Source organism: Giraffa tippelskirchi, chromosome 9 (genome assembly GCF_054371585.1).
Source record: "Giraffa tippelskirchi isolate mGirTip1 chromosome 9, T2T-mGirTip1v1.2.pri, whole genome shotgun sequence".
Classification (NCBI taxonomy): Eukaryota; Metazoa; Chordata; class Mammalia; order Artiodactyla; family Giraffidae; genus Giraffa; species Giraffa tippelskirchi.
In genome coordinates, this window is record NC_137283.1 from 157,359,777 (window position 1) to 157,376,899 (window position 17,123).

At 51.8% G+C, this 17,123-nt stretch overlaps 1 protein-coding gene across 11 annotated transcripts in view; it reads left to right on the top strand.

Annotated features, from left to right (window-relative positions):
- The window catches only part of SYNJ2 (synaptojanin 2), a 96,052-nt gene that overhangs the window by 26,945 nt on the left and 51,984 nt on the right, over window positions 1-17,123 (top strand). For 6 of the 11 annotated variants that reach the window (XM_081530126.1, XM_081530128.1, XM_081530129.1 and 3 more), the window contains exons 1-2: window positions 2,538-2,663; window positions 6,907-6,993. Coding sequence is in view for 3 of the 11 variants with exons in the window: in XM_081530122.1 (XP_081386248.1) it covers window positions 6,907-6,993 (87 nt within the window). In the remaining 8 variants the exon portion in view is untranslated. Of the gene's footprint in view, window positions 1-2,537; window positions 2,664-3,525; window positions 3,959-6,906; window positions 6,994-17,123 lie in introns of those variants that run through there. The other 5 variants (XM_081530122.1, XM_081530124.1, XM_081530123.1 and 2 more) reach the window with 2 other exon arrangements.

Genomic DNA, 17,123 nt, shown 5'->3' on the forward strand with positions numbered 1-17,123 from the left:
ACACACACATGTGCACACATGCGCGCACACACGTGCACACACACGTGCGCGCACACACACAGATGAATTCCTCAAGGAACTGCTTCTACTCCCAGCCTCCATTTTTGCCTCCTCTCGATTCAGGATTCTGCCCCTCATCTTTACGGAAGCTGCTTTTTCCCTGGCTCACCTCTGTGTGTAACTCGAATGATGAGCGCTCAGTCCTGCTGGGAAGGGACTCAGGGCAGCATGGGACCCCCTCGCTGACCCATCTCACCTCCTTGACACACTCTCCCTGGCTCCTGACACCAGGCACTGCACCTTTTCCTTGTATCTTTCTGGCTTCTTCTCCTCCGTCTCCCAGACCTTTAAGCACCCTGTCCCCCTCCATGCCCTCCCCAGGTGACCTCCCTGAGTCTGTGATTTTAAGGAGCTTCTGTTGGCCGGGGGCGCCCAGTTTGTATCTTCAGCCAACATGCCCGTGTGACTGCAGCCGGCACAATTGCATCTTCGAAGTCTTTACCGGGGCCAGTGTGACCCCCACTCCTGGTGCACTGCCCAGACCTGGCCTGTCTGTCTCCATGGACACCGGGGGTGATGGTCACACCATCCTGTCGGTTGTTCAGCATCAGGACTCAGCATCATCCTTGAAACCTGCCCTTCGCTCATGTCTCTCACGTCCGACGGTCTGTCCACAAAGCCTTTTGCATTTGCCTTTGACGTATATGCAGGTATTTGATGATGTTAAGGAATTATGGTTACATTTTTAAAGATATGATCATGGTGTTGTGGTGTATTTTTAAAAGGAAGCCTCATCTGTTAGAGATTCTTACTGAAATATTTATAGCTAGAACAATATGAAGTCTGGAATTTACTTGGAATAATCTTGGGCAGTGGTTCTCAAGTGGAGGACTCGTGAAAACAGATTTCTGGGTCTCAAGGCCAGAGTTTCTGATTTAGTGGGGTTAGGGTGGGTTTTTTTTTTTTTTAAACTCCTGACACTGATTGTTGCTTATTGTCTGAGCCCACAAGATGAGACTGACGTGAGGTGTCAGAGATGGATGAGATAGCTTATGGTGAATTATGTTGGATTCATGATCTCCGAAGAAGAAGATTTAACTCCGGGACCAGGGACCAGGCTTGATCACTCAAGAGCTTTTGTGTAGCACATTTTTATTAAAGTGAGAAAGATACAGAGAAAGCTTCTGACACAGATATCAGAAGGGGGATGGAGGATGCCCCCCTGCTACTTTCAGCAAGCTGTTTTATGTCTGTTAGAAAGCTATTAATCAGATAAGAGAGACACCTCAAGGCTGATGGAGTTTCAGCAGGCCCCTCTCCCACAATATGCATTTTTGAGATAGGATGGCAGGAGCTGTGTCATCCCCCAGCCATAAAACAATTGATGTGAATACTGGTTTGTTGAGCTATTATCAGCCCAAGGTTTGAGAAAAGGAAAAAAGTTAGTCTCAGGTGGAACCATTTTGAAAAAAGGCAAATTCCAAAGCCAATACATAGTTTCATTAACATAGCTTAAGAAAAAAATTTCCATGAGAAAAATGCATTGGGGAGCTCAAGGTTTGAGAAAAGTCAAGTTCAGGTGGAACCAGGTGTCGTCATAGCAACACAGAATTTTAAGGGACAGTTGCAGCCTATTTCCTGCGTTTGGAGACCCCTGGCCTTCCTGCCTGTTACCCTCTCAGATGGGGGATATGAATGAAGTAAGCTTGAGTGTGAATAGATGCCAGTCAGAGCTGGTGGGCACATAAAGTTACACTACTCTGCTTTTCTTTGGAAGTTTCAATAATAATAAAGTGTGTGAGTGTGTGTGTGTGGTGTGTGCATATTCCTAGCACCTCCAGCCGCCCCCCCCACCCCGGTCTAAGCATCCTCTCTCACCAGGATCATTGTAGCACCTCCTAACTGGTCTCCTTGCCTGCCTCTTGGCCCTCATGGATTTGTTTTCAACCAAGCAGCCAGAGTGATCCTCAAAATCCCACAGTGCCTCCCTCTGACTCAGCAAAACCCCAAATCTTGTTGTGACCTAGACGGTGCTTTGCAGCGTGTCCCTGGCTCCATTCCCTCTGTCAGACTCGCTGACCTCACTGATCCTCATATTCCAGGGATGCTTCAGCCCCGGGACCTTTGCACATGCTCTTCTGGGCTCACAGTGCTCCCCAGCCCTCCGCTTGGCCATCTCCCTCTTTTCCTTCATCTGCTTTCAAAGATTGGCCCTGCAGTGAGACCTTAGCAAACCACACTGTCTGAAAGTCCACATTCCCCCACTTCCCACCCCTCTTCCTTGTTCACTTTTTCTTCCTAGCTCACGTCACCGTCTGTATTGTGCTCCTTGATCACGTCTGTCCCCCTTGGCAGGAAGCTTATGTGGTTCCCGGCCCCGGGTAGACGCTGCCACTCCACCACCTTTGTGACAGCCTTGTCGGGGCCACTGCTCCTGGCTCCCACCCCCAGCGGGTTGGCCTCCACGGTCATCACTCATCCATTCATGACACGTGTCCCTTCTTTGCCAAGGCCCTGCACCTGCCTTGGCTGCCTCTGGGGTAGATGGGTTTGGGTCTGTTCGGGTCCCTACTGGGTCCCTGTGCCTAGCTGGCCCTCAAATACATACTCACTGGAATGAACGGCTATTTCCCAGGGCAAGAGGTGGCTGAGGACAAGGGCAGGTGAGTAAAGGGGAGGACTTCCTGGAAAGTCGTGGCCGATGGTCGGGGTTGGAGGGGCGGCAAGCGGGGGGAAGCAAAAACATTCTCACGTGGACGAACCCTTCGGAAATGCAACAAAAGCGCAGAAGACAGGAAAATTCTATTTTTGAGCCATTAAGTAAGGAAGGACAGAAGTTGCCAATGGGCAGACCAAATACAGTCTGCAGAGGTGCGTGCAGCCCACTCGGAGCTTAAAATAAACCTGGGTTGGTTGCCAACACTGAGAAATCAGAAGTGTCCTATTTCTCTCAAAAAACTGGAAACTCGCTGGCACCCAGGCTGGCCTGACCTCCTGGGGGCAGTGGGCAGAAACGGACCACATGTCCCCATTAGAACGCGTGTGTATCCTTGGGTTACCCACAGCCCCCTTCCTGCAGCTTCGTTCCTTCATTACCTGCCTGAGGCTTTTGGTTTGTGAGCTCCCTTTTAAGAACAAAATGGATTTCTTCTTCCTTTGACACAAAGTGAGGAAATACGGTTATCTGGGGCAAGTGGCGGTGTCGGGCAGTTTTGAAACAGGTTGCCTGGGAGGCCAGGCCTCTGGGGGTCCTGGGGGCGCAGTGAGGAGGCCCTGTCTCCCAGGGGTGGGACGCGTCCCACTTACACATCGCAGGGGTGGGAAGGAGCCTTGGAGGGGAAGGCCTGGAGAAAAGGAGAGATGCTTTGCAGAGAGTGTGAACTTTTAACAGGGCTGGCTTCTGGAAGGAAAAGGTTACTGAATCTTATGGGTTCAGATGTGTTCCCCAAAAGATACATGCAAGTCCTAACTTCCAATACTTCAGAATGGGACCATGTTTGGACATAGGGTCCTTCATGTAATTAGGTTGAGATGCGGTCATCCTGGAGTGGGGGAGGGCCCCAATCCGATGCGATGAAGTGTCCTTACAAGAGGAGAGAGACCCAGAGCCACACAGGGAGAAGATGGCCATGTGACGAAGGAGGCAGAGGTTGCAGTGACACAGCTGCAGGCCAAAGAAGGTCCAGATTGATGGCCACCACCAGCCAGGACGAGGAGGGGAGGACCCTCCCCGGAGCCTCCAGAGGACGGTGGTCAGCTGACACCTTGCTTCCAGACTTCCAGACTCAAGAGCTGAGAAAGTTTTTATGTTTTAAGCCACCCAGTTTGTTTACAGTTCATCTGTTTGTTGGAGAAGGCAATGGCACCCCACTCCAGTACTCTTACCTGGAAAATCCCATGGATGGAGGAGCCTGGTAGGCTGCAGTCCATGGGGTCGTGAAGAGTTGGACATGACTGAGTGAGTTCACTTTCACTTTTGACTTTCATGCATTGGAGAAGGAAATGGCAACCCACTCCAGTGTTCTTGCCTGGAGAATCCCAGGGATGGGGGAGCCTGGTGGGCTGCCGTCTAGGGGGTTGCACAGAGTCGGACATGACTGAAGCGACTTAGCAGCAGCAGCAGCATCTGTTTGTGGTGGAAGAAAAGCATCTTCTCCCAAGCCTGTCACGTGCAGTCAGGTTGTGACCCCCTGTGAGGTGCCTGGCGTGAAAGCCAGGGATGGTGGTGTTGATTCTGTATGAAGGAGTTGATCATTTACAGGATTCGAATGGGACAGGGTGGCCTGGTGGTGCTGTGCTTGTTTGTTTTCAAAACAGGGTGAGAAATCTTTTTTTTATTTGTATTTGTTTGATTTTCCCAGTGCAGGGGGACTTGGTGTGTGTGCTTGTCTTCCGTGACCCAGCAGGGCGGGCGGTCAGTTCTGTTTCCACAGCTTCTCCTGCGGTGCCGTCCCCACCTCTGAAGTGTGGATCTGACCAGGTTCCTTTGGCCGGCAGTTTCCCAGGGTTTTGTTTGTTTGGTCAGGACTGTTTGCAGAGGGACATAAAGGCACAAAGACCTCCTCATTTTAGGGTCAACAGGGTGAGATCCAGGCTTCAGGGTTCTGTGCAAAGGCTTTGTAAAGCTTTGCGGGTTGAAATATGATTTTGTGTGTGTGTGTGTCAGAATTATGCTCTTGCATTGATCAACATGTCCACCGCAGCGAGGACTGGGAAGCTGCCTGTTTACCTTCCTCTCTTTAGACCAGGAGGCACCACGTGTGGCGCTGATCAGGCCTGCAGGGAGCAGTTCGCTTCCACCTGCGGGGATGGGATTTCACAGGCTTCACCTGCCCTAGAGTAGGGAGCAGGCCACTTCCAGGAGGGCTCCGTAGGCACACGGCACCAGGGGTGTCCCTGAACGGTGGACTCGTCATCACCTGGATGGAGGAGGCCCTTCATCTCATCGGGGAGCAGACCGGGGTGGGTGCTAAGGCTGCCTTGTCCTCCTCATTGTCATCAGTGTGGGAGCAAAGACCCGCGGGCTCCAGGAAGTGGGTCATGCCCATCTGTGGGCTCCTCAGTGCCCCTGTCCTGATGCCCACTTCCTGTGACAGTTACCGCATGTGGCGGAAGGGGCCTTGCACTTGTGATTAAATGAAGGGCCTTGAGATAGGAGATTGTTGGGGATGATCCAGGGGCCCAGTGTACTCACAATGGTCCTTAACAGATGGAAGAGGGAGGCGGGAGAGGGAGAGAGAATGAGATGTGAAGATGGAAGCAGGGATTGGAGGGATGCGATTGCTAGTTTTGAAGAGGGAGGAGGATGTGGACAGAAGCGAGGGTGCAGTGAGTTGGGAGATTGGGACTGACTTATATACACTTGTTTAGTGGCTGCTCTGCAACCCCATGGACTGTAGCCCACCAGGCTCCTCTGTCCATGGGATTCTCCAGGTGAGAATGCTAGAATGGGTTGCCGTTTCCTTCTCTAGGGATCTTCCCAACCCAGGTGTTGAACCTGAGTCTTCTGCATTGGCAGGTGGATTCTTTGCTGCTGAGCCACCAGGGAAGCCCCGACTTTGGGTAATTACCTTTAGGTTACTCTGCTCCCTCCTACCTCAGCAAAAAACCCTAATTAGAAAAAGTCATGTGAATTTTGGAGGAAAATATCATTTATTAAACTGGTTCTTAACCTTAGTGCTTCTTGAAGATTCTGATGAAAATTACGAATCCCAGTCTCATAAAAATATACATCAAAAATTTTGCATACAATTTTAGAGATTATAGGGCTTTCCTGGTAGCTCAGTTGGTAAGGAATCTGCCTACAATGCAGGAGACCTGAGTTTGATTCCTGGGTTGGGAAGATCCGCTGGAGAAGGGATAGGCTACCCACTCCAGTACTCTGGCCTGGAGAATTCCATGGACTGTATACAGTCCATGGGGTCGCAGAGAGTCAGACAGGACTGAGCGACATTCACTTTCACTTTTTAGAGATACAGATCCCCCCAAAAGCTGTCTGTGAAGCCGTGGTGTCTGCCAGGCTTTTTCCTCTGTCTCCGCAGGTGGAGAGCCCTTGTATTAGGTGAATTCGGCTGAGGCTGAGTTTTTGCTTCCATAGCAAGTCGCCCTAATGGTGTTTGCGGGGTCCTTATTTAGGGGTTCACCCGTGTCTGTGTTTTGTTCTATGCATTTAGGAACGTTCTTCTGAGAAAAGGGTACAAAGTCCTGGCCCCTGTAAGAGCCAGCGGCACCTCCAAGGGTGTCTGTGGTGTCATTGTCAAGGTTTAGGGCTCCCTACTTGTCCCGGTCCTTCCCTCTGCCAGTTTTTCTGCTGCTGCTTCTCAGCAGGCTGGGTCTTGCCCTGGGTGTTTCTAGTAACTCTGAAGACCCCGGGACCTCTGCTCATCAGCCAGCCTTGGGAATCACTGGCCCCGGACCTTGAGCACCAGGGTCACCGAGGCCTCCTGCTCAGCCCTCCTGTGTTAGCAGGTCCCCGGGGGGCGGGTGGGCACTTGCAAGATGCGGCCTCCGGTGGACGACACTTAGGAAGGAAGGTCCTCCCCATCAGGGAGCGATGACTCAGTGCTGTTTCTGAGCACATGGGCTGCAGTACCGAGGGACGGGGCTGGCCTGAGACACCTGCTCCCGCCTCAAACCCAGCACCTCTGCCGGCCGGGGACTCCCCTCCGCCTCTGCAGCAACCTCCCCACCAGGATGCTGCCGGAGCTTTCAGAGAGCAGGTGGGAAGGTCTCAGTCCCTGGAGCTCGGCGATCTGCTGATCCACAAGCCTCCACACAAATGACTTGGGGCCGAGCTACTGACTGCGTTTTCTTTGCCGAGTGGGTGGGAGCCGCATTGGAAGCTGCAGTGAGTGAACTCCACCAGGAGGTTCGGCTGATGCTGTCTGTGCTGTGTTTCTCCCGCAGCCCCGGAAGAAAAGGAGGTCATTAAAGGCCAGTACGGGAAGCTCACCGATGCTTACGGCTGCCTGGGGGAGCTCAGGCTGAAGTCCGGTGAGTACCCACGTGGAGGGCGGCACGGGGCTATAGACTTCTAGTGTCGGGCAGAGCTTCTCTCACGTGAGTTTGGAGAGGCTGTGGGATTTAGTCGTTTTATTTCAGCTACTACCCACTTTTAAAATGTTCCTTTATTTAGCTGAGCCGGCTTCCCCAGGCTGGGGCAGAAGTCGAGGTGAGAGAAGCCTGGTCCTCCCTTGTTGGCACTCCTTCCCACTGTGGGCACAGAGGACCTTACCTTCTCTGGGTGCCCGCCGGGATCTCAGGTCTTCCAGCCTGGTCTGGGGGGGGTGGGGGCGTCTCCCCAGGGGTTGGTGGGTTGTTTTACAGGGGATCTGTATTCTAGAAGGGGGTGGAGGTCAGAGGTCAGAAGCCCCCGGACCTGCTGAGTGTGTCTTGAGGGAGTGGAGCTGGGATGGGGCATCGTTGGCAAGGAGAGAAAAGCCACCAGCGCCTGACCATGGGGCACCAAGGGTGGGTGTGAGCGAGAGCAAGGGAAAGAGGTCCAGAACTGGGCCACGTGATCCCGACTGGAAAGGGCAGAGGACTCACAGGAACGTGCGGGCATCCTTGCTCAGTGTAAGGCGCGAGGGGCTGAGCCATCGACCTGGCTGCCGCTGGGGAGTCACAGTCTCCCCGTGAGCCCACTCAGTCACCTCTGCACTCCTGGACCTCACAGGAACCCTGGTGTGATGCTGGGGCTCAGCACCCCCCCTTCCTCCCCTCTCTGTCGTCTAATGTACACCGTCCCCATCCAGTGTCTCTGGTGACTTATGGGGCCAAGACCAGATCAGGCTGTGAGCTGCTCAAACGCAGGCTCTTCCCAAGCCTGCGTCCACACAGCAGCTGTTTTCATCTCCACATCCACACAGCAGCTGTGTTCCCTGGACTGAGGATTTTTACAGCCGACAGAATAGCACAGTTGTTTGCTATTACTTTTCTGGCTCTTTTTCTTTAGTCGGGTGTTTTTTGTTTTTTTTGTTCCTCTGAACTATGATGGTGATCATTTCCAAACAGTGTTTAGGAAAAACACTCAGTACCCACATGACAAAATGCATGTATTAAATGTCTGTTTTGTGCCAATGGCTAAGTATACATTAGCTTCTTTAATCCTAAAACCAAGCCAGCGTGATACTGTGTCTTTATTCTCCTTTTCAGTAGAGGAAACAGACTCAGAGGGTAAAAATCACTTGCCTAAGAAGCTTGGCTAGAATTCAAACCTGGATCTAGTGGCCTCTAAACACTTACTTTTTTCATGAAGATGTGCTGCCTGCCAAGGGTTTCTGTAGGTTTCTTTCCTGTGCCATGATTTTTTTTTTCTGAGATTATAAAAATTCCTGTGGCCTTTCCTCAATCTCAAGGATGTGAAGATGACAGCTGACCTTATGTGGTGCTTACTCTGTGGTTGGCCCAGTTTTAAGTGTTTTAATTTATTAACTCAACTCTCCCAACAACTTGAGGTAGGAACTGTAACTGTTAGAAAGCTTAAGAGTCATAGTTCCTCTATTCCATGACACATTTTTTTTTATATTATAACATCTGGGTGTTTCAGATATGTTACAGTTGTTGGCATTTTACAATTATGATTGGCAATATTTTTCTTGTGTGTAAATTAATGGTCCATTTCGCATCGGTGACTTGCTGAAAGTGGGGCAGTCCTCAAGTGGCAAGTGGGTTTTTTAAAAATGTAAATGTATTTATTTTTAATTGGAGGATAATTGCTTTGCAATGTTGTGTTGGTTTCTGCCATACTTCAATGTGAATCAGCCACGGGTATACATATGTCCCCTCCCTCTTGAACCTGTGAAAGTGAAAGTCGCTCAGTCCTGTCCAGCCCTTTGCGATCCCATGGACTTTACAGTCCATGGAATTCTCCAGGCCAGAATAGTGGAATGGGTAGCCTTTCCCTTCTCCAGGGGATCTTCTCAACCCAGGGATCGAACCCAGGTCTCCCGCATGCAGGTGGATTCTTTACCAGCTGAGCCACAAGGGAAGCCCCTTGAACCTGTGACTAGGTTTTAAACTCCTTTTTTTATGGCATCAGAGGCTGCCTTCACCCGCTAGGCTGTTCTGTCCTGAAAGGGGCAGGGAGGCTGAGGTTCCAAGACCAGGGAAGCAGTACCTTGCCCGTATCCCAGGGGAAAGCTTGTCTTCCTGGGCTGAGGTTGGAGATCAGCTCTAGGAAACCGGGCCTGACCGGGAAGGCTGGCAGCCCCCACGGACAGTGTCCGAGTGAGCCAGGGTGTCTGTGGGTGCCCGGCTACGGCAGGCTCTTCCCAGGGCAGGGAGTGGAGAGAGGTGGCCAGCTCCTCGTGCTGCCCCAGACAAGGCCCTCCTCCCTGCCTGCGGCCCCCACCCCCCTGCTCCTCCCCCCGAGGGGGGGAATGAGCACAGCCCCTGGTCCCCGGCCGTGTCTGGTGTCCTCTGAACACCCCCACCCCTGCCTGCCTGAAGGCTTCCTGAGTGTAGTGAGAGTGCGTTTGACTTGGAATGTCAGGATTATCTGGCCTTTCTCAAAACATTTCTGAAAGTTCCCAGGGTATCTGAAGGATGAGGGCTTCCCTGGTGGCTCAGTGGTAAAGAACCCGCCTATCGATGCAGGAGACTTGGGTTTCATCCCTGGGTCAGGAGGATGCCTTGGAGAAGGACATGGCAACCCACTCCAGTATTCCTGCCTGGGGAATCCCATGGACAGAGGAGCCTGGCGGGCTACAGTCCACGGGGTCACAAAAAGAGTCGGTCGGACACGATTGAGCGACTAAACAACAACAGTCTGAAGGATGAAAGGATTGGGTCTTGTCATCGAGTTTTTCCAATTGTCTTGAGGAGTGTTTGGCTTGAACTTGATTTTCTTTTCCATCTGCAAGTCCCCATCCCAGAATTACGATGTGTTTTGTTTTCTTCCCCACCTGTTGAGGGTGTTGGCAGTAGAGAGAGAAATTCCAGCTTTCATCTGCCACCAAGATGACCAGCCTGAGTGGGAGGCGGGTCCCCTTTTGACTCTTTTAGACTGAAGGTCTCTGTACAAAGAGAGAGACTTCCGCTTGGGTTCTTAATTAACTTGGGGCAGTTGTTCAATTTCAGTCTCTAAGTGAACACACGCTTTTATGTTAGAAATTAAGAAATGTTCACAAGTTCATAGATTTCCATGGAGAGCTCAGAGTCCCTCCTTCCTCTCTGAAATGCTAGCAGGAAGGGGTTGGAGCCCCCACAATAAGCCCTGGGGTTGGGCTTCCTGTTGTTTAGTCACTCAGTCATGTCCACCTCTTTGTGACCCCATGGACTGCAGCACACCAGGCTTCCCTGTCCTTCGCCACCTCCTGGAGTTTGCTCAAACTCATGTCCATTGAGTCGGTGATAACCATCCAACCATCTCATCCTCTGTCGCCCCCTTCTCCTCCTGCCTTCAATCTTTGCCAGCATCAGGGTCTTTTCCAATGAGTCAGCTCTTTGCATCAGATTGCCAAAGTATTGGAGCTTCAGCGTCAGTCCTTCCAATGAATATAGAAAGGTCCATATAGTCAAGGCTATGGTTTTTCCAGTAGTCAGGTATGGATATGAGAGTTGGGCTTCCTGACACGTACACAATACAAGGCTTAGAAAGGGAGAGTATTGTTATAAAAAGAATTTATCCCAATGATGATAGAGATTTAACTCCCTTTTCCCATAAGCTCTCAAGGCCTCCCTGTTTCATAGCCTCAGGGGTTGAATACATTGAGGTCTCTGTTGAACTGTGTTTTCTGGAGTTGGGCAGTGCACAGCCTGTGAAGCTGTACTTGACAGTCCTGTAAGCCTTCCGCCAGATAGCCCTCCTCAAGTCTAATTTCAGCTTCTTGACAGACTGACCTTCTTAGTTCATGTAATCTCTCGAGGGCTGTTTTCATACCTTCTGAAGCAGGAAAACTGCCTCATCTCTATCTTGCATAGTTCTGAAGATTCTTATTAATAAATGAGAAGATGAACATGGACTGAACTTGGGTACTGAGTGGGCGTGAAGGGCTGTCCTGCAGGGGGTCTCTCAGGGAGAACTAGGCCTGGGGCCCAGGCTGAGTGCCTTTGGGTCTGTGACTCCTGGTGATAGTCAGCCGCGGCTGGCTTCTCTGGGCAGTCACTGCAGGATGGAACGTCTCTGGAGGGGGACCTCTGACAGTCTTTGAGATTCGGAAAATGCAGTGTTCTCTAGCAAGTCTTGAAAGGAAATGGCCATCAGTCTTAATAATTTAATACTTATACCCAATGGTGGGCCAGTCGTTATTTGATGTCCAGCTCTCTGGAGGGTTATCCCTGACAGGTGGTGTGTGTCAGTTTCCATCCTGTAAGCGCATCCACCGTGGGTGGTTTCAGGCCAGGATGGAATTGGGATGTGCTGTGCTCAGCCAGCTCCCGGAAGTTGGTGAAAGTAGCCAGCACAGCGCTGCCTTCACTGCGCTCGTGTGCTCAGCAGGGAGGAGACAGATAACCTGGTGGATCCAGGTATTCGGGGTTCTGAGCTTGCTGGTAAGGGGTGGGGGCGGGGGACTTGGGCTCCTCCAGCCACAGCTGCTGACTTCACAGGTGGGGAAGCATCGGCTCCCAGGTCCTCTGTTCATAGATCTGAGAGTGTCTCGGACCGGCAGTCAAAAGGGAGGTTGGTGTGTGGGCACCCATGGTTGAGATCCACTCATACCTGGCTAGGGAGAGAGCTCCTAGGCTGAGCAAACACAGAGAAATTCCAACACAGTACACGCCCGGCACTGTCTCTGAATGAACCATTGTGTGTGCTGGTGACTCATGGTGGCCCTGGCGCCCGACCTTCCCGGCGGGATGACGAGTAGCCGTGGCGGGATGAAACTCGGGACCTGTCCCCGTAGGGCTTCGGGGTTTCTCCTGGGCAGCTCTGACTTGGAGCTGGGCTTCGAAGACAGCTCTCTTGAGGGAGAGGATTTCTAAGTTGAGGTTTTGGAGGTTTTTACAAATTGTGATAAAATATATATAAGATAGGGCTTCCCAGGTGGCTCAGATGGTAAAGAATCTGCCTGCAATGCAGGAGACCCAGGTTCAATCTCTGGGCCGGGAAGATCCCCTGGAGAAGGGAATGGCAACCCACTCCAGTATTCTTGCCTGGAGAATCCCATGGACAGAGGAGCCTGATGGGTTACAGTCCATGGGATTGCAAAGAGTTGGACACAATGGAGCAACTGACATACATAAGATAAAATTTACCATTTTTAAAAACTACTTGTTTATTTATGTATTTGGCTGCTCCAGGCCTTAATTATGGCATGCGGGATCTTCCATCTTGGTTGTGACTTGCAGGATCTTTGGTTGCGGCATGTGGGATCTGATTCCTTGACCAGGGATCGAGTCCAGGCCTCCTGCATTGGGAGCATGGCATCTTAGCCACTGGACCACCAGTGAAAGTGAAAGTCCCTCAGTCATGTCCAACTCTTTCTGACCCCGTGGACTATATACAGTCCATGGAATTTTACAGGCCAGAATAGTGGAATGGGTAGCCATTCCCTTCTCCAGGGAATCTTCCCAACGCAGGGATCGAACCGAGGTCTCCCACATTGCAGGCACTTTCTTTACCAGCTGAGCCACAAGGGAGGTCCCTAAAAGTTACCATTTTAACCACTTTAAGCATTACAGGTCAGTGGCATGAAGGCCACTCACATTATTGAGCAGCTATCACCACCGTCCACCTCTAGAACGTTTTTCATCTTCTCAAACTGAAACCCCATCCCAGTTAACCTGTATATATAATGTGCTCAGTCGTAGACTGAGACTCTTTTGAGACCCCATGGACTGTAGCCTACCAGGCCCCTCTACCCATGGAATTTTCCAGGCAAGAATACTGGAGCGGGGTTGCCATTTCCTACTCCAGGGGATCTTCCTGACCCAGGGATCAAACCCTTGCATCTCCTGCATTGGCAGGCAGATTCTTTACCCCTGAGCCGCCTGGGAAGCCCATATTTATATGGAGGTAGTTGCAATCCACTGCCCCACCCTGCTCGCCCAGGCTGCATGTGTGTGCGGGTATGGTCCTCCTGGTTCTGGCGTAGACATGTTTTTGTCCTGTGACCCATTTCTTGCCCTCACCACCACCTCACCTGACTCTGGCCAGCATCCTCTGACCCAGCCATGGTCTTGCTGCGGCCGGAGCCCTGGAACCAGAGAGTCGGAGCTGAAAGGGACGGGGAGCCCATCTGGTGCCCAGAGATGGCCTGAGGCTTGCCTGAGGCCTCATAGGCCATTGGAGGGCATGCGGAGCCCTGTCTTCTCAGGCCAAGATGAGCTTGACTTTTGTCTTTGCCTTACTCCAAGATCCTATCTGGTTTCAAGGCCCTGGAGTCAGCCTTGACTGATGACGTCTGAGACCCACAACCCACAACCCCCCGCCCGCCCCCTCAAAGGCCCATTTTACTTCCGGGCTGTGAGAAAATTGATCCTGAGTTACTGAAAACATAGCTGGGATCCCATGCTCAAGGTGACCTCAGAGGGGATTTCTCCCTCGCCTGGGGCAGGCGAGTCCCGCCAGCCTCAGCTTTGCCCCTGGAGACACCTTCTGTGTGGGCTCACGGGCCAACAGCATCCCGACAGCCCTGCTGTCTACTCCCCGCCTCCTGCAGCGCGTGAGAGCCGGGGGCGCTTACACAGACGGGGGGGAGAGCGTGATGCCAGGACTGACTGACCCCTGCCAGGCTGGGGGGCCATTCTCCTGGGGTCATGGAGACTGTGAACACGGACGTGGTGAGATCTGAGGAAAACAAATTCCGTTCCTCAGCGCCTCCTGGTCATCAGTTTGCCTAAGAATGTCCTGGGATGTGGGTCTGGTTTCTTATCCTCCCTGTTCTGTCCATAACCACCTTTCTGCCATCTTATTTTGCCCGCCCAGCGTCTCACCATGCTGTGTTGTTCCAGACATAAATGTCTCTAGGTTGCCAAACAAAGGGACAATTCAGAATATTGTCAGCAGTTGAGCAAGTCAGTCACCTCAATGACTAGGTGACAGATTTGTTGATAAGTCAGAAGACAGTCAATTGTTTTCTTGAAATCCTTGTTTTCCAGAAAATGGAAGAAGTAATTGGGGTGTCAGCTGACAGCATTAACAGCACTTGTGTCATTAATTCATTGCGATTTCTTTTTTTCTTAACATGTAACTCAGAAGGACTTTGAAGAATTGAGTGATGTTTCTATAATGAAGCCCTTTCTGTTCCCATCTGTTTATCAATGTGAACAAGGTTCCTCAGGGTTTACATCTATAAAAATGAAAAATAGAACCAGAATTGGTGTGGAATCTAGTTTCATTCCACCAATAAATGTGTCCATGAACGAGAAATACCATTCATCTCATTAAGAGAAGCCTTTCCAGCACATCTTTACTTTTTATGTTAAATGATCGTTTAACAAAAATGTTTTGTTTACATTGTTTGACCAATCTATACTAAAAATCATTGTAGGGATAACTCAAGCCCGAAGAAGCTTTTTAAAGACTCGGAACTTAACAAAAATGTTTTGTTTACATTGTTTGACCAATCTATACTAAAAATCATTGTAGGGATAACTAAAGCCCGAAGAAGCTTTTTAAAGACTCGGAACTTTAGGATCAAAGTGCTGTACAATATGGTTGAGTGAAGCACAGAATGTAACGTTAGGATGAAATTCTGTGGGGAAAGTGGATGGGAAATAGGAGTAAAAGTCCCATCTGTTCAAGAAGATCTTGTTCATGATTCCTTAAAAAAAATAATGATGATGAATATAAATCACCACCTGGATTCTGCTGGATACTGGTACAGAGGCCCACAACAGTTTTATTTTTACACGTCAATATTTAGCACATGCAGGAAAATATATTACTCACAACCATTTAAACTAATGATGAAAACTTCTGGTGTCAGTTCGAAAATGAGCGAGGGGCGCGTTGGCCAACCACAATTCTTAGAGAGACAACAGCCAAAGTGGTTGAAGGCCACCGGCCCTCAGGGCCAGACGGAGCCTGGGCCGAGGTGAGACCTACATTTGCATCTTGGGGTCCAACAGAGATGCGCCGTGCACTGGACAGGCAGTTCAGCTCCTTGGCGGCCAGTCCCCAAGTCTAAAACGGCAGTGTTATTAGACAGGTTGGCCGTACTTCTGCAAGGACATGGTCAGGAGCCCCCTGCCCTGGAACCAGACTTGGCTTGAGTGACTTGCCTGGGGTGGGCTAGAAAGTGGCTTTGAATCCAGCTCCCCGCTGTGCTGCCTTGGGCAGGCTACTCACCCTCCCTGTGCCTCTGTCTCCCTGCCTGTAAAATGGGACCTCCCCGGTGGGGGTGCTGGGAGCAGATTTGTGGAGCAGTGCCTGGCATACGGTAAGCATCCCTAAGAACTGAGTGTCACTAAAGCATCTGCTTCCAGCTTGCTCCCATGCAGCGGCTCTTTCCTGCATCCTCTCCCGAGCCCCTTGGCCCAGGACTTGGAAGCCTGCCCCCTCGGTGGTGATGGCCCTTCCCCTTGCGCTCATTTATTTCAAGAGCCTCTTCACGCCTGCTGTCGCACGCCTGCCCTGAGCCTCCCCCAGGCCGCTGCCCTGCACAGAAAGTGCTTGCTGTCTTCAGAGCAACCTGGGACTCCTGCCAGGGACTCGGTCCCCCCACGCAGAGGCTGCTGAGGAAGCGGGGCTAGAAACCCACTGCATGACGTGGGTGGAGAGATGGAGTGGAGAATTTCCCATCCCCCCTGGGACCCGTCTCCTTCCAGTGGGACCCGCCCCCTTCCGGAGTCCAGTCTCCGGCTCACAGCCTCAACCCCTGGGTTGTCCTCTGGCCCTTGCGAGGGGACGGTTCCTGAACTCCGCCTTCCCCACGCTGAGCCGATGGGAGGAGGCAGGCGAGATGCCTGCGCGCTGGTTCTAGCACAGGCCGCCAGCCGCACACAAACCCCACCTGTCTTCCAGAAATGACACCGGTTTTCCTTAAGAGACTCGGCCCCTGACCCCTGTCACTGTCCACAGCCATAACCGCCTTATTCCTATGTTGTTTCAAAATGGTTTCCCCGGCTTCCCTCGTGGCTGGGTGGGAAAGAATCCACCTGCCAATACAGGAGACGTGTGTCTGAGCCTTGGTCCAGGATGATCCCAGGGGCCGCAGGGCAGCTAAGCCCCTGTGCTGTAACTCCTGAAGCCCACACGCCCTGGAGCCTGTGCTCTGCAATGAGAGAAGCCACTGCAATGAGAAGCCTGCACTGCAGCAAAGACCCAGCACAGCCAAAAATAAAGAAATAAATAAAGGTTTCCTGATCACATGACCGGAAAGGTGGTTTGTGAGCCAGTATGGTCGCCTGTTGTATGTGACCTCCTCCCCTACCCCATGAAGCCTATTTATTGAATGAAAGGGTCTTTAACGAAACCCGATGTCCCCTGGCCCCCAGCAGCGCTGTCTTCCTGTTAAGTGTGAGGAGGGGATCTAGGGTGGGTGAGCAGAGAGACTGGCAGTCTTTGGGGTCTCAGCGGAGTGTCCAGAAATCTGAGAACGCTGACCACCACGGCTCCAGACAACGACCATGGGTCATCCGGAGTAGGTCTTGGTGGGAGTGAGTCTCTTAAACCTCGGTGGGATGGGAGGGGTGTGTCTGGGCTGGAATCACGCCAGCCCCTCAAGGCCAGTTACCCACCAAGTTGTCTCCTGGGCCTTCTCCTGAAATAGAGGACGGTGGGTCAGTGTCCCCACTGTCCCCGCCCCCAGCGTGTGTCTTCGAGCGCCTTTGTGTGCCTGGGCCTGCTGCACGGTGGGGACGTGGAACAGAAAACAGCTGTGGGTGGTGTGGTGGGGTCTCCAGAAGGGGGTGTCTCTCCTTCCAACAACAGGGCCTGCAGTGGTTGGGGTAACCTTTCACAGGGAGGGGGCGAGGGGGCTTGAGCTGCTCTCTCGTTGGCCTATTTAGGACGTTTTCATCAAACACTTGCTGTGTGAAGTACCGGCTTGCTGGGATATGACAACCAACCAGAGCTCGTCCCTAAGGAACCCCCAGCCAGCTGTGGGACACGTGCAGGGAAGGAGGCTGTTAGCTTTGTGTGTGATGAGAAGGAGCATCTAAGTGCTCCTCGCAGTGTCTAAGGGGCATCTGGCAGTGTCTCAGAAGAGCAGGGAAGTCTCCCTGGAGGAGGTGTT